This window comes from Coloeus monedula (assembly GCF_965178545.1).
Source record: "Coloeus monedula genome assembly, chromosome: 2".
Taxonomy (NCBI): Eukaryota; Metazoa; Chordata; class Aves; order Passeriformes; family Corvidae; genus Coloeus; species Coloeus monedula.
In genome coordinates, this window is record NC_138782.1 from 4,277,398 (window position 1) to 4,301,598 (window position 24,201).

At 39.0% G+C, this 24,201-nt stretch overlaps 1 protein-coding gene across 14 annotated transcripts in view; it reads right to left on the reverse strand.

Moving 5' to 3' along the window:
- The window catches only part of USP34 (ubiquitin specific peptidase 34), a 111,827-nt gene that overhangs the window by 80,179 nt on the left and 7,447 nt on the right, over window positions 1-24,201 (reverse strand). For all 14 annotated transcript variants that reach the window (XM_082276605.1, XM_082276607.1, XM_082276611.1 and 11 more), the window contains exons 2-6: window positions 13,714-13,801; window positions 9,937-10,357; window positions 4,742-4,792; window positions 4,430-4,579; window positions 156-223 (exon numbers count right to left, since the gene is read on the reverse strand). In XM_082276605.1, the coding sequence (XP_082132731.1) occupies window positions 156-223; window positions 4,430-4,579; window positions 4,742-4,792; window positions 9,937-10,357; window positions 13,714-13,801 (778 nt within the window). The remainder of the gene's footprint in view (window positions 1-155; window positions 224-4,429; window positions 4,580-4,741; window positions 4,793-9,936; window positions 10,358-13,713; window positions 13,802-24,201) is intronic.

Sequence of the window (24,201 nt, forward strand, 5' to 3'; positions counted from 1 at the left end):
GAGCTGCCCAAACTAACTCTAAACATTACCTTCACCCTCCTTGTTGAAATGACAGTCAGAGCACCAACCTGTACAATTAAAAGTGTATCAGCTGCAATTAGAAATAGGTGCTGTCAAAAAGCCCCACAAGAAAAATTCTTCAAATAAAAATTTACCTGATAACGTAAGTCCTAAAGGGTATAATGTGCTGCATGACAGCAGGGATGTGTAGCCATATTCTGATCTATAATGCAAAAACATAGATAAAAATTTCATTAATGACATTTAAAGAGAACGGCAAAAAACTGAAATACTGTTGGTACATTTGCACATGCAACCCCCCTTTAAGAAAAGGCTTTCTTGGTGGTTTCCATTCAATTCCTTACTTTTCTAATTTTCCAAACTGTTATCTGAGGAATGCTTTCGTGGCTTATAAAGAGGATTTGTATCTTTCCTGCTAGTCAACTGGAAAATACAAACTTTGTATAAATAGTATCATACTGCCCAGGTGTCTCATTTTTTTATTTTCTGTAATTTCTTTAGTAGGAAAAACTGCTACTCCACCTTGTGGGTTGTTTTTCTTTTCCTTTTTCCTTAAAACGCTACATGAAAATTACTCCACACTTTTAGTTCCTTGCAAACCACTCCTAAACCAAGTAACATTGACTTGTGTTGTTTTCCATCTCAGGGCTTACATATCCTATAAAATGTTTTACAAGCAGTGATTGAGCACAGTTTTTTACTACCATATTTGCATTTCTCGTATTTACCATTCTGCCTTTACCACCTTAGCAAAGCTGAATGCAGGAAGAAAATACATGCAGAAGAGAAAAAACCCTTGAAACAGCTACTTAGCACCGCTGTGAGGAAAAGCACCAACCAAACAACTTCCACAGGCAAAGTCAGAAGTGCCATCTGCATTTCAAACAGGAATTCTGAGCCTGCTAAACCTGTTACTCCGTGCCAGGTAAGGGATGGAGCACAGATGAAACAGCAGCAGCTGTTGCTCCTGCCCACGTAAATTCAATCATGTGCACGCAGAACCCTTGTGAAAAGCAACCCTGTCACTCACCCAGGGCCCTCTGCATCCCCACCTCTGCTCTTAAAAGAATTTCAGCTTTGCAACTGATGCAAGAAAATCTGCCTAAGGACTCAATTCCACATGCAGAAAATGTAGATATTCCTTTTTGACGGGAGAGAAAACTATTAGGCTGCAGTCAAACTTATCACCAGTTTCTTTTCAACATTTCCAGCATTTGCCAAGGAACTTTCTGAGTCAGTTCTGACAAAAATATTTGCAGGCTCACTTTTTACAAGGCAACAAGCACTGCACAGAAACAATATAACCTACTTTGCAAGACAAACCAGCCCAATTTTCACACTGCAAAAAAGACCACACTTGGAATAAGCCTCTGATCCAACTGGCAGCCTCAAGAAGGAAAAAATGCTAACATCCCAAAGATACAAAGTGTCACTAGAAGATGCTTGTTCTAGAAACAGGAATTAAACAACATTTTGACAAGGAATTGCAAGGATGACAAAGATAACTACTGTGGTTACACCATTTGATTTTTAACACCATGTACTCTGCTTCGAATACAGTATGAAACACCAAAGAAAATACATTTCTTTGTGAAATAAAAGTATGAAATGTTATAATTTTGTTTTTATAGCTTTCACTGTTCACAGAAATTTCACTCTGTATTAATTCAAACTCCTAAGTTGAAATCATGCATCTGTAAACTTGTATTACACAACCTTCAGCCTCAGAATTCAATTAAAGCATCATTTCACATGTTACAAATGGATTTTGAACATGGACTCACATTTGCATACTAAATTGTTTAAATGACAGAAAGTAACATATATAAAATTACATCACCTCGCACCTGTAAAAAGACAAAAAATAACATGAAATTACATCACTTTTTGTTTCCACCTGCTTTTAAGACAAAGTATTCACTGCATCTGTTCTGTTCTCAAGTTTCAACAAGTTTTTTCTTCTATTATTTGCTCTTTATCAGAGGTAATTAATTTCTAGAAGGTAGTGGCTAAAGAACTCCTTCACCTTACAGACTTGAAAATAAATTCCAGCATGGATATTTCAAGGAATCTTTACAAAAATGGCTACTTAACTGCCATTCTCAAGAGCTACTACAGCTGTGAAAATGCATTTAAGGGTTACTACACACTGTGGTCAGGCTTTACACATTGGGAACAAGTTAACAATTGACGCTGCAGAGTTCTTATTGGAATAAATATCTCTAAATCCCATAAAATCAAATGCTCTGGGATAAAACCAAGTCAGATTAGCAGAGTTCTTGCTGAGACCACCAATTAACTAACCCTTGCTCAGTTTTGTGAATTCTTCTTTTTGTTTTAGTGGAGTTTGGTGTATTGGTCCACAATCAGAAAAATTTATTAAATTATTTATATTTATCTAAGTGATATGAACTATACAGTGAAACGATATAAAAACCAACAGGGAAAGAGAAACATTATATCAAAATCCTAAGTTCATGCATCATTATAGAGGGGGAGAAATACCTTTTTTTTTTTAATATTGGCAAGGTAAAATGTATTTTGTCCAAAAAATTAGCTGCTTCATTTGGCTGTAATAAGTATGTTGCATTTGAAAGGCAGCAGCAGTGCTACCAAGTACACTGAGTGACATCAAAATGCAGCAAGTGGATGAATAAAGCACATTACAGCTGGAATATTTTCTTGTATTTTCTGTAGTGAACTGACATATAAATAACATCTAAATATAATTTTTTTAAACAGCCTTCCTCCAGCTCACACACAGATTTGCCAGCAAAGCCAGAGAGAGTACAAAAGAAAGGTGCTCGCTGAATGGGAAAAGATGCAATGCTGGAAGAGGCTGAAGAAACAGTTCTTTTGGTAATGGTTTGTGTTGAATTTCATTTTATCTGCCAAGTTTAACCATAGAACTCATCTAAAACAGCTGCAAAAGCCAGCTTAATGGCTTACCTACTAGAACCAAAGAGAAATGCAAAGTTGCTAAGTAACTGAAAGGAGAAACTTGGCTGAGAAGTATTTTGGAATAGGGCACGTCACTAAGAATAAAGAAAATAAACAATTTATGTGGAGAAAAATAAAGACTTCCAAAAAGGAAAAAGAAGAAAGGCAGTTGCACTGATATGGGATACTCAGGAAATGGGATTTGAAGTCAGAATGCTGGTTTAAAAACATGCTAGCGTGATAGGGAGCTGCCACTCATTGTTCAAGCAGTTTTGCCCCTTCTCACAAAAAATAAAACAAAAATGCAAAAACGTTTTGTAACCAAAATTTCCTTCTGAACCAGAATAAGCTACAAGAACACAGCTTTCAGCAGATGGTTTGACGAGGACTGCACTGACAGCAGCTGGAGATGAAGAACTCATCAGCTCACACAAAAAGGGCCAGAAGAGAACATAATCTCACAGGCTGAGAACATACCTCACAATCAAACATAGGGAGGTGCTGCACCAGCCACCCTGGGCAGCTTTAGAAGAATGGAGCAGACCATGGCCTTGCCCATTTGGTCTCTGACCTACAAGTCAGGAATTACCACACTAAAGGATCAGGAGAGTGGGATACAGATCCTCAACACCAGCTTGATTTCAATCACTGGCTCCCTCTGTGCAAACCCATTCCAGTATTTACTCAGAACATCCTCCTGGCTGAAGGATAACAGCAACAAGGAAGGGAAGATGTGTGGGAGGAAGAATCAGATTTTAAGTATTTAAAATTGCAAACAGTGTCAAAATGATGTCAAACTCACTTTGTACAAGGCATAACAAACTACTGGTTTCCTTTTTGCCCATCCCCAAGACAGGTCACAACTTCTACCCTCACATTACACCAAGTCTTCATATGTCCTTCAAGGACTGGGTTTTATTTTTATCACCAATCTCCTTCAAATCTCCACTAAAATCAGTTCGTAATTCTGCCAGACAAAAATCCCTGAGATTTCAAAATGCAGAAATGATGGAGGAGGTGCATTCTAAAACTAAGGGGGGAAAAAAAGATGATTACCTCTATGCTGCAAATGTGTATAATGGTATAAAATCACATGAAATTGAAACGAAAATAAATCCTTTGGGCCTCATAGGGAATAAGCTGAGAAGTTAGAACACCCTAAAGAAACTGAAACCACTTCCACGGCACAATTTCAGGAACAGAAATGGCCTCTGACAACATTCTTGTATGTATCTTTTGGGGCTGTCACAATCTTCCTATCCAGGTACGAACTTGGGAAACTACCTGTGCGCTTCCAGGAGATGCAGAAGGTTTGGACAATGAAATGCTCTACGGATGAGCAAACCTCATTCCCAATATGGAAAATTTACAGCTTTTTTATCCCTCTCTGGTCCCACAGAGTTCTTCCAGACTTCAGATTCCTTTCACTTTTTGTGCTCAAGTCACACAGTTTAAAGGGAATACTCACATTAGACACCACTGTGATAAATGCATGTGCTATAAGAAATGGCAGCGTCTCGGGGGTTCCGTACTCAAAACAATCCTTCATGAGGGAAAGGCCATTTTTTCCACAAAACAGACAAACATAACGAAGCAAGTGCAATGGTACTTCTACATCCTAGAAACAGTCAAAAAACAGGAGAAGAATCAATAGCAGATCATTCAGACACACAGGAAAGTCAAAAGCTACATTAGTGTAACACAAATCCATACAGAGGAATGAATATGGTTATTTTAAGTTTCTAGGAAATGTGCTCCGATTTAAAAGTGGACAACTTACATTCATATCACAGAACGCCCCTAATATATTGCTTTCTTGAGCAGAAATATCCTGTTTAAAGAAAAAAATTAAAATTAATTCAAGCAATAAAAGTACATTTATAGAAAAAAAAGCAACTGCCATTTACCAGGTATCACAGTCAACAATAGAAAAAACCAAATTCCTAATTCAGAGGAGGACAGAAGCTCAAGCTTTGCTTCACATTTACAATGAAAAACAGACTTTTCTGTAATTTTTACCTCTGTTAATATATATGAATACACAAATATACTTAGAAGAACATTTCAGCAGTGGTTCTCAAAGGCTGGATTAACAGATTATTCTTCAATCCCACCCCTGTTGAGATCACCAATTTTTTTAACAGGAATATGGTAAAGGGGATAGTTTGTCACACCAGCCTGAGAAATACAGAACACAACCAACCCAGGGACTTTGGAATGCAATTTCTAATAAACATGAGACATCTATGCAAACATCTGAATTTAGATGAAAATCCAGGACATCCTACAATCCTACATATAATGATTTAAAGGGTTAAAATGTCAAAATATTCATTGCCATAAATATTAAAAATCTTTAATTTCAACTACTATATTTTTATATATAGTATATATACTATATATATGTAGCATATATTTATTTTTAATAAATGCCAAATTTTTACAGGAGTGAGCTAAGTGACTACGGGGAAGGAATTGTATCACCTTATCACTCTGCTGGCTACTTGCTGCAACAAGAAATCTATTTTCTGGAAGCACTACACTGAAAAGGGTTTGGGAAAACAGCTTTTCTTTTTAATGTCCACAACATCCACTTGTTGGGCAGTATAGAGTGGGAAGCTTCCTTATTAGGGCTGTAACTTATTGTGGGTTTCATGCACATTGCTGGGGGCAAAAGGGCACTGAAGGTATAAAATGTGGCTGTAAAACTCAACATTGCCATGGATACTTGTAGGTAAAGGACACATTCCTTTTCTTCTCACCCCTCCATGCCAAACACCCAGTACTGATAGTCACAAATCAAATGCAAGTTTAACATAAAGTAAAGTTTTTAAATGAAATTTCCTGAATATATTTTAAATAGCTGTGTAGGAGTAAGCTTCTTAGAACTGTACCAGAGGATGCTGGAGGCAAGCAATTTTGGATGGATTAAGTGTGATACAAACATTTTGAATTATTCAATATGCTCATATTATAGCTAAGCATTTATTTTCTTTTTTTTCTTCTGCTGAACTCTAAGTCATGCCTGAACTCGTGATACTCTACCAGTTATTTTTAAAACAGCTTTGAAGGCAGTAGGTGGTATGTTTTTAAGCAGCAAGAAAAGGTGTTCAGTGCTCTGCTCATGAAAACTGCAGAAATGGTGTGAGAAATTTCATTAGTTTTCTTGAAAAAAGCAGATTTGTTGCCAAGTGAACTGCAGTTCTTAGAATGCAGAAATCCCAAACTCACAGAGGGCTGTTGCATGAGTCCTGCAAAGCTTGGAAAAGGCTGCAGTTGAGAGACAGTCTGGAAACGTGACTTCTGTTCTTGCAGATGGGAAACAGAACAGTCTGAGAGTTCCTTAAGCTCGACTTTATGAGGAAATAAGAGAATGCCTCATGAGAATCTAATATGGCATTAAATCCCACTATCACTTCAGCAGAACCTCGAGCAGCTCCCCAAGACCTTTACCCGGAGAAAAGCTGCAGAGGGACTTTGGAGAAAGGCAGGCAGGGATAGTGCTGGCCCAAAGCCATACAGCAAAAAGAAAAGGGGGAATGGCTTCAAACTGCCAGTGGGCAGGGCTAGATTTGGGATTAGGAAGAAATTCTTCCCTGTGGGGATGCTGAGGCCCTGCCACAGGTTCCCCAGAGAAGCTGTGGCTGCCCCATCCCTGGAAGTGTTCAAGGCCAGGCTGGACAGGGCTTGGAGCACGCTGGGATAGTGGAAGGGGATTGGAATGAGATGAGCTTTAAGGCTCCTTCCAAACATCCCATAATAAAATGTACTGGCTGAGGTCTGACCTGGAAACAACCTTGGTGGAAAGCACAGACATCTTCCAAGAAAATATTTACTTGAAAAGGAGAGGCAGAGAGCACAAGACCCCAAAGAGTCAGGGATTGCAGCTACAGACACCTCAACTGATTTTGTTTCCACTTTCATTTCATCCTCTGTCAAGATCTGCTAAATGGTCGGGTAACTCCCTCCACATTCATTGTTCATTCTGAGACAGTGCCAGGTTCAGGAGTGCACTTCACATTGTTGCTTCTTCCTCTACAGGATTTTAAGAGCCTGCTTTTATAGATTCTTTTTTCCCCTCCTGGAAGTGTCCATTCCAGGTATTTCACTTGCAGCACAAAGTATGAAAAGGATGGGCATACAGCCATAAACCACCCTGTAGGCAAGAGTTCTTAAAAATATCCCATTAAAAAAAAAAAAATTAAGTATGAGCATTTCTCAAAAAACCAACCATATTTTTAAAAATATTTTGAGTTAATTTTGTTTAGGATGAAAAATAGACACAAAGGCCCCTCTGGGCACCAAAAATATTGATAGATTTTAAGAGAGATGTGTACATGGGCCTTCTGGCTACCAATCAGGCTGTCATGGTCTCCACTCTCACTTTAGAGATGTTGCAACGGACCAAAGCAATTCTTAGCCTGTATCATTTAAGGAGAGAGCTGGATGATCCTGCAGGTAGAAACCTTTTTGACTACAACAAATCTTGCTTTACTGTTCATTTTAATCCAACTTTATGAAGTCCTGAACAAGGGAAAGACTCCTGCTTCCACATGAATGTTTTTCTTCTCCACCAGACAGCCCAGTGTAAAACAGCTTTGGCAAGCAGCTGAGAAGAGGATCCGACTTCAAGACTTGTCTGCTACCATTAAGAACAAAGCCCTTGGAGGTGTCTGCAGAGCAAAAGACAACAGAAACACTGACTGCTAATTGTTACCGTGGGAAAGCCTCACATTGGGAACTTTTAAATGGCAGCCTAAGAGGCCATTTCTAGGCACAGTGAAACCTCAGTGGGTGTGATAACTCCATGAAATTGTGAAAATTCACCTCAAGAATCTAGAACAAGGAATTTCTAAAGTCAGTCAGAGTGGAGACTGGAGTCTGTTCTGGATCAGCAAATTTCCCTTTTTCCAGGGCAAACACAATGCTTAATGGGAAAGGGAGAGAGCTACAGCAGCTTCTCCCAACAAATTCTTGGCAGATTCCAGCTGTTCAGGAATCTGTTTAACTTACAAGTATAGATAATGCACTTAAACCAGGGACTTTTTATTTTAGCATCTCTTGAGGACTGAGAGCAAGCCTGATTTAAAATCAGAAGTGCTCTTGTTACTGGGACTAATAACTTGCCTCAATTCGACTAAGATGTGCTCTAGACTGAAATCCAAAATTAAATTCTAAACCTCAGTGAGTCACTCATGGGAGTAGAAAGTTTTGACATTAAATAGCTAACACTACTCTAGAGTAACAGAATCCTAGTGCTGTCCAAATACGGAAAATATCAATTTGTAAGAAAAATTATTGATGCTGGGACCTTTGAAAAGCAAAATTAAAAACCTCCCCCCCTGCCCCGCCCCAAAAGGTACACAAATACGGCAGGCTGGCACACCTTCATAATCCAGACCTGCAAACACACCAAGTCCAGCAGAAAGGAAAAAAAATTTCCCTTACCTGCCTGTACCTCAGGAAAGTGGTTTTCATTCTCAGCTTCCCCTTAACTTGTGTTTTTAGGATATCTAATGAATGTATTAGATAATTCAAGTGATGTGTAACAGTACGGTACATATATAATATACACATTAGTATGTCTGGAGTGCTGGGCATCATCACAGTACAGCAACCTACAGCAGATCTGGATCTAAATCACTCCAAGGCTGCACACCAAGGGAAAAAGAAATCCCATCAGGCACTTGGAGATTTTCTCTTGATTGTTTGGAAGTGAAATTCAAAGAGAAGAAAAAAACCCAGAAGAAATAGTAATTTAAAAGAATCAGGTGGGATAGTCCACAGAAGAGCTGTTCCAGGAATTGTTCATTCCACATTCCTCTGAAGCCAGTCTTAGTACATGTCCCACAGGAGTGCAGAAGACAAATCAATTCACTTTATACACACACACACTTGAAACTACCTCTGTTAACTTACACGCATATGGTTTGGAGTAGGACAAGAACCAAAATCCAGCCCACCTAAAAAACCCACTGTGTGTAGGGGGTTTTAACTACATTTATGGTCAGATATGGCAGCATTCATTCAGTAAGAACTGATCAGATGTTGTGACCACCCTAACTTACATAATTGTATCTGACCCGGCATCTTCTCATTTTGGACTTAAGTTTATAAAGCAAACTTCACCCCTCAGAGCTCCAGTGAGCTCCCACAACTCTCTAAATAGAAAATAAAAAAGAGTGGGTTGGCTGCACTTTAATTCTCCACTTTGACATTCTCAGAAGTTTGTTGGATAGAAGCTTTTCTTAGACAGTGAACTGTACATCTTCCTTGCATACAAATACTGCAAAATAACTGTTTACTTGTTACTAGACTACCACAAGTTGGATCAAAAGCCAACCTTTCCAAAAACGTGTTGTTTCCACTAGGAAATGCTGACACCATCACATTCATTTCAGAAACTGTGATTTAAGCATGGCAGGATTTTTGACAATTTTTCTTTTTTTTTTTTTTAGAGGCAAATAGGGAAGATGTGAATAGCAGCCATAACAAATATCAGAGAGAAAAACCAGCACCCTGGAACAAAGCAACCTGTGCAAAGCTAAGTTATTCCAGTTGATTAACCAGCTGTTCTAACAAGTTTGGTCTTGCACAAAGTCTAGTTTCTGAAGCTTTGCTTCTAGAACCACAGATTGCAATGAAAAGAAATTAATAAACTGTTAATGGGTTACCTTCTGGAAGAAAGGCTTCCTCTTTTTGCCTTCCTGTTATTTAAACAGTACAATAATTCAGTGTACAGTTCCAGCCAACACTTATCAATGTATTACCTATAACAATTCAGCATATTTTAAAGAAAGTGGAAGAGTATGTGTCATTTTGAAAGTTTCTCTGAAAAGTTCTACTGAAGTCAACAGGAGAGCTGAATGTGCCCATCCCATGTGAAAGCAACAAGCACCAAAAGAATCTGCTCATTAACAAGAACAATTAACCTTTCACCAAATAATTCCAGATAGACACAAGGAGAACATGTACCTCTATTGTGGGATGAGTATTATGCTTATAAGCTGTGTACAGAGGAAACTGAATCTGAAAGATTTTTGCCACACACAGCAGCAGCTTCTCCTTCTCATCAGTGCTCCATAAGCCAAAAGCATCCGTGCTCTTTGTGGGCTCCTCCTCGCTCAGGATACAAGTTCTTGCGGAATCAAACTTTTTCTCTAGAGATTTTTGTCGTTCTCCATTTTCTTCTTCGTGAGACTCTCTTTCTACATTCAGGGGCTCATCAGCATGATTACTCTGCTCTGGCCATGTTGAATCTATATTAATAGTGCAATGTTTACAGAGCTGGTCCCGCAGAGCTTGGACTTGGGCAATCACTAAGTTAATAAGCGCACAAACTACTTGGTTAAAGATCTCCAGATGTTTATACTCCTTGAAACAGCACAAACATTGTCTGTAAGAAAACAGAAGAAAAACATAAATAAAAATTCCTACAGTTAAAATCAGGCAGGTACTTAACCAAGAGAACTCTTCACATTAAAACATTTTAAACAACAAGTTATTTGACAGAATCATAAAATAAAGGAAATCCAAATGAAACAGACTCTACCCAGCAGCAAGTGGGAGTCACACAACCCTCCTCCTCGAGAACATCCCATTATTTCCAAATGCTTACCAAAACTATCAAGTAACTGTTATCATTGAGCAGCTGCTACAGCAAGTAAAATACAGAAAAAAAAGTCCTGTGGGCAAGGTCACTGTGCTACTGAAGAAGTCACGTTTTTCAGTATGTTTCTGACTCCGTTTCCTCATCTGGCTTTCTCTGTTGCTCTTTACTGCAATAAATCATCCTGACATTCTTGTCAGCTGTGTAAGAACTCGTTATTGTTATTTTCAAATCAACAGGGCTCCAAAGTAATTTTATTTTTAATGGAGTATTTAAGTTCACTTCCTTTATCTGCATTTGCATGGTGACCCCATGCACATTGATATCCTTTATCCATCTAGGAAAAAGCAGCTCAAGTATCTTCAGTACTTTCTTCACTTGGCAGGCTCAGAGATTATTCCCCTGATTATCTACTGACACACTGCAAAGAACAAGAGGGAAAAACCCTACACCCTTTGACAATATCATTAAAAAAAATCAATTAAATCATCAAGTTCAAAAACTCTAACATATCTCTAGTTGTGGGCAAGGATAACTATGTATGCCAAATAGATTCTGGGTGCATAAACCTCTAAGGTAGGTACTCTAAACCTATTGTCTGGGAACAGCTGCTTCTTCCATACAAACAAGCACTTCCCTCATTCTGAAAAAAAAAAGGTGGAGGATATTCCTGTAAAAGGATTTAAATCCTGGAGAACACAGAAAAGAAAGCCATCATTGCACTGTCCTTACAGAAAATCAAAATTAAAGGCTACGTGCTGGTAACAGACTCTGGGAGATGGACTCAGCTCTTTCTTACTCAAATTCTGCTACATAAACTGGGAGCTTTCTTGCAGCAGAGATCTTCTCCACCTTCTGTTAGATGAAGAACAATGGACTCCAGTCCACAACCAGAGTTCTGAGATACTAAAATAATACAAAAATCACATGTACCATTTCTAAAAGAAATCAGCAGACAAAAGATAGGGCGAGAAATCATAAATAAGTAGCAATTAAAAATTTTTCTGCAACCAAAGCATTTCACTGAGAAACTGGGGTTAACAAACTTTAGTTTTTAGGGAAAAAAATCAAAAGAGAACCCAGAGCTGTGACAGGTAGAGGGTGCTGCCTCTCTTGATGGAACACAAACATGCCCTTGAGCTACAGCTCTTAAAGCACATACTTTCTGAATACAGACATTTATTTTTTTTTCAGTGGGTTAAACAAAAACGTAACATTCAGGATTCCCTAATTCCAGCACAGAACAGTGACTGAAGCATCTAAACCCTTTTGTTCCATCTTTGCAGGAAGAAAAATCCCTTTAATATTGTATAAATGGAGTGTGCCCTTACCCATGTGAAAAACACTCTTGCCATTTACTTGTAAATGTATTTCCATATTAACAAATGACAACAAGGGACTGCAGGCAAAACCCAGTGCATCCTCAAGCGTTTATCCTGGGGGAAAATTATGTTCAAAAGGTCCACCACTTATGCCTACAAATTACTGCCCACCTCGGGTGTAACAAATCCTCCTCAATAACAATGAAAACAGTCTGGTGAAGACTTCTCACATATTGGAGAATTCTTTTCCAAGACAGAGGTATGTGCAAAACCTCTAAGTCTTCCTCTGTTGGAATGTGGAGCTCACAGGAAGAAGAGCTCCACCAAAAATTGAGAAGATCAATAAAAAATGAGCATGCTACTTCTTCGAACGTAATGATTTCCAGAAGAAAGCTAAAATGGAAACACTACATGCAGATGGAAGAAAAAGGTGCTCTTCAGGACATGTTGCCAAATGATCTTCTGAAGGAAAGCAGAGATTTAAACTGCAGACAACAAAGTAAAAAGTGGTTTTTAAGGAAGGCCTCAAACTCAAAACAAGCAGAACTCTCAAAAGCCCATTTGGCAGAGTAGAGACAGGATATGAAATTAAAATGTCAAGTAAAACTCCTTCCTGTGACCTCTTTGTTAGATTCTCCTTTAAACAGCATAAGGACTGCTCTTCAGACTTTTCCAGTATGAAACCACTACATATGGAAGGTAACAAGGAAACCAGAAGAAAAAAAAGAGCTAAATGTTATCCAGTCTTTATTTTTTTCTTCAGGCTGGATTTGTCAAGCTGTAGAACAGAACAAAACTCTGAACAGATGATGACCTGGAAAACTGGGTTGCAATTGTTCTCTGACAAACCTGGGATCTAGGACCTGTCATAAAATGACAGGAGTCTGGTTTCTGTGCCTGCTGTTTATTTTGATTTAAAAATTCCTTCTCTGTGTCTAAAAGTACATGGCTTTTAGAAGAAAATGAACTTAACTTATAATTTTTGGGCAAAATGAGAAAGAGGATGTTTCCACTTTCACAGGTATCCAAAATCCATTTTTTTTCTTTTGGAATCTTCTAAATACCCAAATAATGTTTTCCAATTTATCCTCTACATGCTTCCCCCAATATTTCTTATGACTTAGTGGATTCAGTTCAGTCTTAAAACTACTGCTGAACACTAAATTCCAAACATCTTTACTGTAGATTCTTTCTAAAAAGTAATATCCATATACTTCCTTGTGCTGAAAGAAGTAGCTGAGAAGAATAAACTATTCTTAAGCACAATACCTGATATCACAACTTTAAAGAAACAATCCCAAAACAGTAATTTAAATACTAGATTAAAAGGAATAATGTAGTTGATTTAAGACAACCATGTGCAAAGCATTTTCTTTATCAATTTAGTAGCTATGGGCTGCAATCCTTCATCGCCTTGACTCAGAGTATTAGGACATGGAGGAAAATTTAACATGATGGTTCCATTCAGTCACCTTTTTTAAAAATCTTCTTAGCCTACCCTGCCTCTGCAGAAGACGGTCACAAAATTTCACGTTAAAGCAGCAAGGCACATTGTTTGTCACCACAATATAGCTATTTGTTTTTCTACACAATTATTACAGCCTCCAGAATGCCAACTGCATTCAAAATATGCTTTGCCCAAAATGCACTGGGTAATGAGTTTATTTTTATTTTCTAAGTAGTAAAATAGCCTCTACTCCCCAAGTATCACTTAGCTACACAATAATAATTTGCTAATTCTAATCACCGCACTGTATTTTAAAAAGGGAAACTGCTGTTGAGATCCAGCATCCTCAGCATTCAAACTCAATCCAAAATTACCTTTGCGTCCAGGAATTGATGTAAGCGAATATCTTGAGGGCATGTTCCTTTCTGAGCTGCAAAGCATCACCACCTTCAATGTCTGATACTAAAGAAAACAAAAACATAAATACATCAGGAAGGAAAAAAACCAATGTGAAGTTGCTCTGTTTTTATTAGAAATTACCTTTGACAGCACAAAAAATAAATACTGAAGCAAAACCACGTAGATTTGGTTAAAAGAGGTAAGGTTTAGATGCAAGTGACTCGAACACTCTTAGTGCACAATGTTCTTGAATACCACTGCAAAAATTCATGATTGAGACCAGACCCTTCTTGTAATCCTATTTTTATGAAATATTCCTCATAAGCTTTCTGGGAACCCCTATCTGATGTGCACTTTCAAGTATGAACTTCCAACAAGTTTACTCATTAATCAGATGCCTTGGGTTTGGTTTTTTGTTTTGCTGGGGTTTTTTTTTCGCCCTGATTTTTAAATGTCTGCATTTGAGATGACCATGAGACCTCAATTTCCTTTTCCTGATCAAATAAAGACTGGGAAAAACAAGAAAACAAACAAAAACCAAACCACAACAAAACTACCAAGATAAGAACAATGTGCTGGGTACATATAAGGTTATTTCAGACTGAGCTGATGATTATTGCTTTCAAATATAAACACATCTATCGTGACATTTAACCATAATGAATCACTAATCGGCAAAATGATAAAGGCTTACCACATTTATTACAGAGGAAACCAGAACAGTTCTGTACTGAGTTCAAACCCCGAACACTTCACTGAGGGATTACCAAATGCCCCACTTCCCTCTAAAAATGCTTCTACACTCAAATAAGGCCAACATCAGTAGGTCCACAGCTCCACTTACGCAGCACCTTATTTATATCCCAGAGCACTGGATTCTGTCTCCTGGCCACACACCTTTCCCCAACTACCAGCGCACAATTCTTGCTTCCTCCTTGTCCTAAATTTCCAAACACTTGTACAATTATCTAACTGCTACACAAATCAAGGTAAGCATTCCTTTTAAGTGGATCTTTGCATTTATAACACAACTAAGTTTTCATCTCCACATTTCACAAGAAATTTCAAGTATTACATGTTCACAAATCCACTTCACAAGCAAACTGTGGGAAAGGTTCTCAAACAGCAGTGAGCTCTTCAGAATCCCTGCCTCAACCTTCTCTCCAGCCTCAGCCTTGCAAGGCCCTGTGTGATCCATCCACACAGGTTTCCAAAAACTAAAGCTAATGAATGTCTGTGGGCATGGATCAGAAAGCAAAGTTCAGAAGAAAACCACTTCACAGCATAATCACACTGAACAAATACTTACGACTTCTTTGAAATAAGGATATCACGTATGCACATACATCCACATTTTCATACGTACGCATACATACAAATATAAAAACATCCCAAAAGCAGCCTCTGAACAGGATACCATCAAACTTTAAAAACCACTTTTCTGTCTCACTCCTGTAAGGCTTTAAAGATCCTACACAGCACTGGACAAAGCACAAGATGGAGAAGCAGACTAAAAGATGGGTACCACTCAATATTACCTTTTATTTTAAACACCACTAATTACCATGACAGTTGACTCTTTCAAGGCCAAAGCGCAGCGCTGAAGAAACCAAGAACTCCATCACACAACTTAGGTCAAGCTTACCACAAAAGACAGATCCTTAGCTATAGATAGTATCTAAAAAAACAAGAAAACAACAAAAAAAACCCCTGCCCAGCATCAAAGGTTCATAAATCTCTGTTTTCCAATTTTGTCAGCATTGTTTCATTAAGATGAATTCCTTCAAACTTGACAGAAAAAACTGTTGGCAATTTAGTAGCAACAAAGCTAATTTTACCTTGTAGGATCTTACACATCCATTTCTAACACTTCTTTCATCCCCCCATCACCCTAATTAAACACACACTCTACCAAGCAGGACAGTAACTCCAACTTCCAGAGCAGCTTTTTCACTGCAAAAGTTTGAATCACTCCCAAACCTCCCTCTTTGAGATTATAAAGAACTGAAAGTTAAGCAAACTGGCCCCTTCAAAGCTACAATTGCCATGTAAAGGGGACAGAATAGAGAAGTTATGGAAATACTGAAACTAATGCCTCAGGTCAAAAAATAGGGAGGTATTTGCCTAAGTTGGAGAAACCTGTTATTTTCCTGTTTACGCATTCTACATCTCACACACTGACCAACTTCAACTGGTCTTATTTATTAAATCACTGCTAATTAATACAGTGGCTACAGACGTGATTTCCCTTTGGGTTTCTGTACCTAGAAATAATACTGAGTTTATTCCTGAAAAGACAGGAGGCACCACACTGAGGCTGCACTTTTCCATGGAGCTTAGCTAGGTCTGTGCTACCAAAACAGGCAGTGACACGTGGCAGGGCTTCTTCTCCTGGACCTTAGCTCGAATTCTCTTTTGCTCCTTAGCAGAAATTATCTTGTTCACCTCTGTTAATTCGTGTCCCCACAACCAAAATTTCAATTTTAGGCTTTTGAGTTCCTCTCTGAGTATCAGCTCTGTGGATACCCCTGATTTACAGCACCTCTGTTTAGGGACACATGCAGCTTGAAGTACAGAAACAATTGGTTCTGAAGCATTTCTAAGATTTTTTTAACTGAAAAAAGTACTTACAGAAAAGCAATAGGAACAAACACACTCATTGTCAGTCCTGGGCATTTTCTGATTTCTGTCAGTTCTGTAAGAACTTCCTTGCCACATGATTTCACTTCCAAATGATGGTGTCGGCCTCTCCTTTTAAATTAGTTCTCTTCCACCTTGAATGGGCCAGTAGTTAAACCAGACTCATTCAGTTGTGAATAAAGCAAGCCCTTTATCCTCTCCCATGCTCCAGCATCCTGCCATGCCTCAGAACCTCCTCAATCTGCTGCCTCCCCACGTTCTCACACTTTCACTGTTTCAAATCCAGCAGTAACAACCATGTCAAACTTTTCCAAAAACTTCTACTTTACCCAGCCTCCTTCCTGCAAATTGATTTGGTAGACAGGACTTCTCCCTAGTTTCACACCTAAGGCAGTGATTCCCACAGGATGCACTACGGTACCCTTGTGCGCTCTGAGAGCCTCTGAACCTCATCAAAGTGGCAGCCTACGTGCTCTCCCCAGTAAGAATTGATAATATGTGCCCCAGAGCTTCCCAGCCACGCATTCCAGGATCTCTAAGTTTCTGTCTCAGCAGTGGCAGTCCAACCCTAGGCTCAGCTCCTTCGTGTCTGCATTGGCTGCTTCTTTCTCCAGGCACTCACAAGGCAGCAATATCAGAGATGTTCTCCTTCCCTATCTCTAAGCTCAACCTTCTCCTCCTTCCTTAAATTTGTTCTACCAAATCTTTCTTCTCAGTTAAAGCCTCTTAAACCTTTCTACCCTCCAGTTTCCCTCTTACTTTCCAGGCACACAAACACCTTCATCCTGAACTAGATCCAATTCCACAATCAATATATCCCAGTTCAAGCCCACACTACAATGGCACCTATAGCCATGCATTTCAAACACCATCAGCACTCCTGCAGGAACCCCGAGAGACAGTGAGGGAACCGCACAAATCCAGCTTCCAATCCAGCTGAAAACTACCCACATTCTTGCTGGCTTTGTAAGCCATGGAATACTCAGGCTGGCAGTTTGAGAGCAGGGGAAGCTAGGAAATGCGAGGAATGTGAAGCTGGGAGAAGTAAACACCTTTGCAGTAACCAGAGTTGTAAAATTGCCACACCCCATCTGGAGCAACTTCACCCCAATATTGCTCATCTGTAGGCAAAGACGTGGTTACTATTAAAGTCTCAAAAAACCAGAACACTGAAGGCTTTAAACAGATCCATCCAAGACAGAACTAACCAGCAGAAAGAGGAAGAGCAGGATGTAGGTAAATTCCAGCTAAATATATTCTACCAATATAATGCAGTAAATGGGGTCTTTCCACATACTTGCAAGGGCTCATCTCACTGAGTAGTCACAAGATGGTTTAGAGATCTTTTTATCACAGTAACACCACAGAAGAAAAAGCTGAGCTGCTTAACTAACCTGATTTAACATCATCTAGTGTATAAGTTTTCAGATATTCTTAAAAAAAAAAAAAAAAAAATCAGACTGACTTAAAGCGTAATTGTTTATTCAAGTAGCTGATGAGAAGCCAAAATACACAATGGTCAAAGTAAAAATTTAAAATATTTCATACAAAAAAAAAATTTAAAAATAGTATTTCCTTGCTGTTTCCCCAGTCTCCTGTTTTACTTGGCCAGCTTTAAATGAAACCTTGGGTTATTTACCTAATCTTTCACAGAAGGGTGATTTGCTAAAAGTGTGTTACAGTACTAGTAACAACACTAGCTCCCAAACTCAGAAAAAACCCTATAAATAAATTGACTAAATCAAAAAAATGACAGAAGATGAGAAAAATACAAATCAACTGCAAAGAACAGGGCAATACAATTTCAGAATACAACTGTGGCCAAATGAAGCTGAGCTCCTAAGTGCATTTTTAGCAAGAACTTCAGAGCTAGAGGAACACACTGTAATTAGACCTCAAGGACAACCATCATGCTGGACTTGTGGGGAATATCTTATATCCAAAGGTCACTTATCATACCAAGCACAAAATCAAATGGCAAGCAAAAATAATCACTTTTGAAAGCATACTTCCTCTACTTTCAGAAACATAACCTAGTCAAAAGTAAATAATACAAAACTCTTTAAAATCTTTAACTCTAATTTCTCCATATTCCAAACTGTAACGAGGTCCAGTTGCATATGGATTGTGTTCCCTCCCCCTCCTCCCCCAAGCCTCATCTGATATCAGCTTCTCATGGGAAAGACCAGATCACTTGCAGAATGAATATTATTCTCAGAAATTGTTCACCGGTACAGAATAAACAGAGGAAATGAGCCATACACTAAATAAAACAGCAATAGGAGCAATAACACTAATCTTGTCAGAAATATATATGTATACAGATATAAAAATGTGTAACTTTCTGTGTGAGTACCATTGTTCACACAGAGAACCAGCACACTTTTTTCAATGCATTGAGATGTTTTCCATGATTAGTAGGGGGTTTCTTTTTGCTTAGGATCAACAGCATGTAAGATGATAGCCACAGAGTTCAGCATCTCCCATTCCCTTTCTACTTTCACATATTAGAATTACTTTTTTTATTATAAAGAATTTATGACTGCCTTAGATTGATTCACCACAGTTCTTCCCAACCTTTATTGGAGCCATCCTTGACAAATATTTAATAGGACAGCATCAGCTTGAAGTTCAATGGCCAGAGTTTAACTGTCCAGACTTCCCTACAACTTTTCAGTGAGGAAAAAAAGTCTTCTTTCTACCTCTCTGTCTCCATAACACAAAAGCATCCCAGAATACTGACTAGATATGCATAATAAAAGAGAAGCACAACTGCAGAATGTACTAGAAAATACAAAAAGTTAATTCTTTGGTATTAGAAACACTGTTCAAATGTCAGGAACAATCAGATCTGTAACCCCCAAACACTACAGCAATACAATTCTATAATGGACTGGTTAGGGTGCTTGAGTGCCTTTAATGCTACCTTGATGATACTCATCACACAACCAGAGCACAGCATTACAGATAACTACACCCACCTCCAGCCCACAACACACCTCAATTCATTTTAAGTCTACATCAAACTCTAAACTTCTTGTATTTATAAATATTACAACTCGGTAAATAGATTGCTTTCCTGCAAGATTTTGACTATGAAGTATACAAATATTAAAACACAAATATCGTGAAGACAACATAATGGCTTAAGGACAGGAATTAGCAACTTTAAGAGTCTCATTTCCTTAAAAAAACCAAACTGTACTTGTGTCAGAGACAAACTTTTGAACAAAGGCAATTTCAACAAATCTGACAAAGGTTTGCAAGTCTAAACAATACTGTGTTCTCAGGAATGGAAATACAGGAGCTACTCAAAAGAATAAGGAAAAAGCAGTTACAACTGGTGTCCCCAATGTCATCTGCTGGTTATTCAGCACCTGAGTAATTCCTCACAGCTGCCATGAGATCAGAAGCACCTAAGGAATTCTAATTCAGTATTCCAATGCACAGCACAGTTGCACAAAGAGCAGAACAAGCCTTGGTATGTTCATCAACCAGACAGCATTTCTAAGATACAAATTCACCAGAACAGGGAAATCAGCTGACCTCAGGTAACCGCTACCTTTTATCTCCTGTTTCTCTGCAAACACCAGCGAGTTCTCTCTTTCAATCTCTACATTTCCCTTCCCATCCCACCTCCCTTATCTTCTCCAGCAAACACCTGTTCTCCTTTAATCATAGTAAGTTAATGCAGTCTGGAGCAAAACAGCAGCAGCTGGCTCTGGGCAGCTGTATGAAATTGAAGAATTGGCACCTTGCAGGAGTGATGCCACCCTAAAGTTTTCATCATGCTAGGTCACGTTTGCTTTGGGTTAAAATGCCCCCTTTAGAATGGCTGCAGAAGTCTACCTAAGCCAACAGCTGTCCTTAAGAGCATCTGACAACTTTCACCTTCCCAAAGAGAACTTGCCACAGGCACTGCTTCCAGTAACAGTTCCACACTGTTTTAAATGCAGTTAAATGCTAACGAGCAGACGATACCCAGATATACCCAGCACACTGGAGCTGGGTCTACCCAGAACTACCCCAGTCAACTACAATCTAAATAAACTCTTAGATACAGCATCTCAAGTGTAAAACAGCACAAGCCACGCCAGGTCCAGCAGCAGCACTGCACCTTCTACACAAAGCCAAGCCCAAGTTGCTACACCGTGTAAACTCACACTGTTCCCACTCAATGAGCCCCAGCTCCAAGTTCACCAATACTGAATCCAAGAATGCCTAACAGTGGAAATCTGGCCTGGATAAAATGGGAATGTGAAATACATAATTCAGGTTGGATTATGCCAAGGACTGAGGAACAAGCAGTATCCCATGCAGCACAGAGTGGCATGGATACAGAGAAGGAGGAGACTCCCATCAAAGGTTCAAAGAGCAGAATGTGCTTCCATCAGTTAAACACTGTGTAATGCACATACAGCCTTTCTGATCAAACACCAGTAGGAAATGGGGTAAGACCAGCTTGTGGAGTATCTGGCTGGGAATGGAATAAACTGGGCCAAACTGCACCTTGCTCTGGCTCTGCTGGCCCAAGAAGAGTCTCCAGGAGTCTCCACATTGTCCTTTTCATACCCCCAGCTTCTGAGAGGGCTCCCCGGGCCCAGCACAGCACAGCAGGAATGTACAAAGCTGCTCCCAGCCAGTGGGATGTCCAGGCTGCTGCATTTCCATGGAAGCCTGGCAGTTACAGCAGGGCTGAGCCTGGGCCCAGGAGCGTTCATCAGCACTGGTTCCATGTCAATCATATCAGACAGAAGGAGTCTGAAGGATCTGTGGGATCTCTGCACCTTCTAATGCTTCTGTTATCTTGGAATTCTCAGCAGACAAGATATTGCAGTCCTCCTTCTCCAGGGAAAGGCAAGTTACATATTACTAAGGAAAAAAACCCCAAAAAGCAATTTCAAAGCATCTGTGCCACTCATTGGAGTTTAGCAACAGGGGAAAAAAAAAAAAAAAAAAAAAAAGTAGCAGTCTTATTCCAGAGTCCTATTTTAACTCAGGATTGTGAATTGTCTTTGACTCCAAGATGTTACAATTCTGGGAAGACTGTGGTTTTTTTCTTTATATTGAAGTCGTCATAGTTCCTCTTTTAATTAAGAAAAAAAACAACAAAACAAAACCAAAAAAACCATCTCAATTTAGGCAGTATTTCCACAATCAAGTCTGCCTGACATCACCAAAACACATACTAGATGTGGAAAGTCAGGCTGCCCATCATAATATTTTGACAACAGCCACTGCAAGTTTCTTAAGGCATCAGTGTAGGATTGGACAAGCACTGCATAATTCCAGCATTTCCTAGCATATCACTAATTATCCCAAGGTAAATTTCAAAGCTAGGGCTGACACCGACACTGCCAAAACTACTGCTCAGATAAAGGATTGCTTGCTTTCAGTTTACAAGAGAGTACTTGCATTCTTTCCTTTCAATAACATAATGTATCAGTACTTGAATGACTCTGTGTTTGAATAATTTTTGTCTAATACTCCAGCTCTGGACTTCTTTTAAAATACTCCTTTAAGGTGAAGACATAGAACTCAGTCTATCAAACTACTTCGTAAGTAAAACAAAGATTTAATTACATGAACAAGGTTCCAAAAACTAAAGAGGTTTTCTATTAGTCTTAATTAGAAGTAGCAAGGAATGCAAAAATTAAAATACCTACTCCAGGAAGCATTCTATTTTCAAGAGAGAACTTTGCAAATTAGTTCAGCTGTACTACTTGGCACGCTGTGAATCAGTTTCAGACAACAACAGCAGCCTTCCCCCACAACCAGAAAGAAAAGGCCCACGACTGAGCCACCCTGGCCCATAAGAAGCAACAGATTACCAGTAGATTTACAACAAAAGCATGTAATGACTGTGCTCCAGGTTTCAGGGACAAAATCTGTGAGAGGCAAATATGATTAATTCATTTCTTACAAAGTATATTTAAGCCTCCTTAAACAAGGAGATGAGAGGTAAATGGGCAATGGGTCATTATCCTCAATGGAGCTTCAGGCAGTTCATTGAAAGCCCAGGAAGAGCTTGCTCAGCATTTGAACTCCAAGGCTTTATTTGTTTCCATCAGCACAGGTGCAAGCAACACTCATTCAGAAAGGACAATAAAATCCTGAGGAAGGATAGGCAAGCAATAAAGTCACTGTCTTTCAGATACACACTCAAATTTTGCATTCCTTTGTGCCTGATAATCTGTATTTAGTAAATCTCTCAAACACACAATGTATTAGGTAATTTGCTGGCTAAAACATATAATTTTTAGAAGATGATGGATTGAAAGAAATAAGAGAAATAAAAAGTAAGAGATGGCTGAAGGCAATGCATGGGGTCTATACAAGTACATCCAAGACAGCAGTGAAGTTTCCTGACAAGCATCCCCCACAACCAGAAAATGTATTTACAGATGCCATTTTGATATAAACAAATGTTTTTACAGGTCTCATTTCAGCAAGTACACATGGGGCAGTATCTGTAGCTATGGCTACACAGAGTTCAAATCCAAGTCACTCTGGAAAGACTCAAACTGGCACTGTTGTTCAGACCATCAAGTTTCCAAGACACTGATGGAAACTGATTTCAATTTCTGATCAGCTTGATCAGACTGCATCTACTCTAAATATTACATCAGCAGATCAAGCACTGACACCTGTGACTTGAAATACTGTGGTATTCAAGTTTCACGTCATATATTAAGGAAAAAAAGTAGTTTAGAGGAAAAAATAGTTCACCTTTAAGTAAACCAGCAACAGTTTGTTGTTAACTGTGAAAGAAGTCAGAGACCAGCCAACACAGACAAGGATTTACTTCACTGACTGTCCTTCAACTAAGCAGGAGAACTTACTTTTATCAAGCTTTTGAGCTCACACTCCCCAGTGTTATCCCATAAGTTCCAAGAAGGAAAAAATAAAGTTTTCAATATCTTGTACCAATTGTTGACTGTGAGCCCAGAGTGTAATCCCACCATGCACCTCCTGTCCAGAACACAGGTGCCTGACAAGGGTGGATAAACTGTGCTACACAAGCCTTTCACAGACAGCCCATTTCCCAAATTCCTCAGTAGATATTGATATTCTGGCCCCTCTACAGCTTTTCTGGAGCTGCCCTCCCAAACATGCCACTGTCCATTTCCAGCACTGTTCACAGCTTCTCCAAGCAGATAGAGCACAGAAGTGAAAGCACTGTCAGTTTTGTTGATGCCCACGGAGTTCAGAATGAAATCTGGTGAAGAGATCTGCAAAGAACAGAAACTACTGGCAGAAAATGACTCTGTTTTTCAATTCACACCCACTTAAAAGTAATTTTACTGCTGGTGAAAACCATGGGGCTTGTACTGAAACCTAAATGATGAAGAATTTAATAATTACATGTCACAGAATAATAAATAGGCAACTGAACACTTCCTAAAGATGAAATTAAACTCTTAATAAAATTTATCAAATCCCCCCAAAATGACCTGGGAAGCACAATAGAAAGATAAAGACAATGACTGTTGAACAACTGTAGTGGCACAGCATAAAGCATGTATCTCCTGCTTCTATACACAATTACATAGATTTAAAACTCTCAAGTGGAAGTCAGTGCAATGAACTGGAGGCTTCTTCAATGTGTGGAAAGCATGGAAAAAGGCAAAAGAAGTTTTGCCACTCACCTCCTTGATGGGAACCAATGGTCTGCAGGGATGCTGATCTAGAAACCAAGTCTCAATTGTCACAGGTTTCTCAAGTCTTATTTACAGCCCTTCTACAAATTAGCTGAATAAAGGTCAACTCACAAAGGTGCATTTTCCACAAGGATTTTTTCTGACTAGTTTCAACTTCTTCCA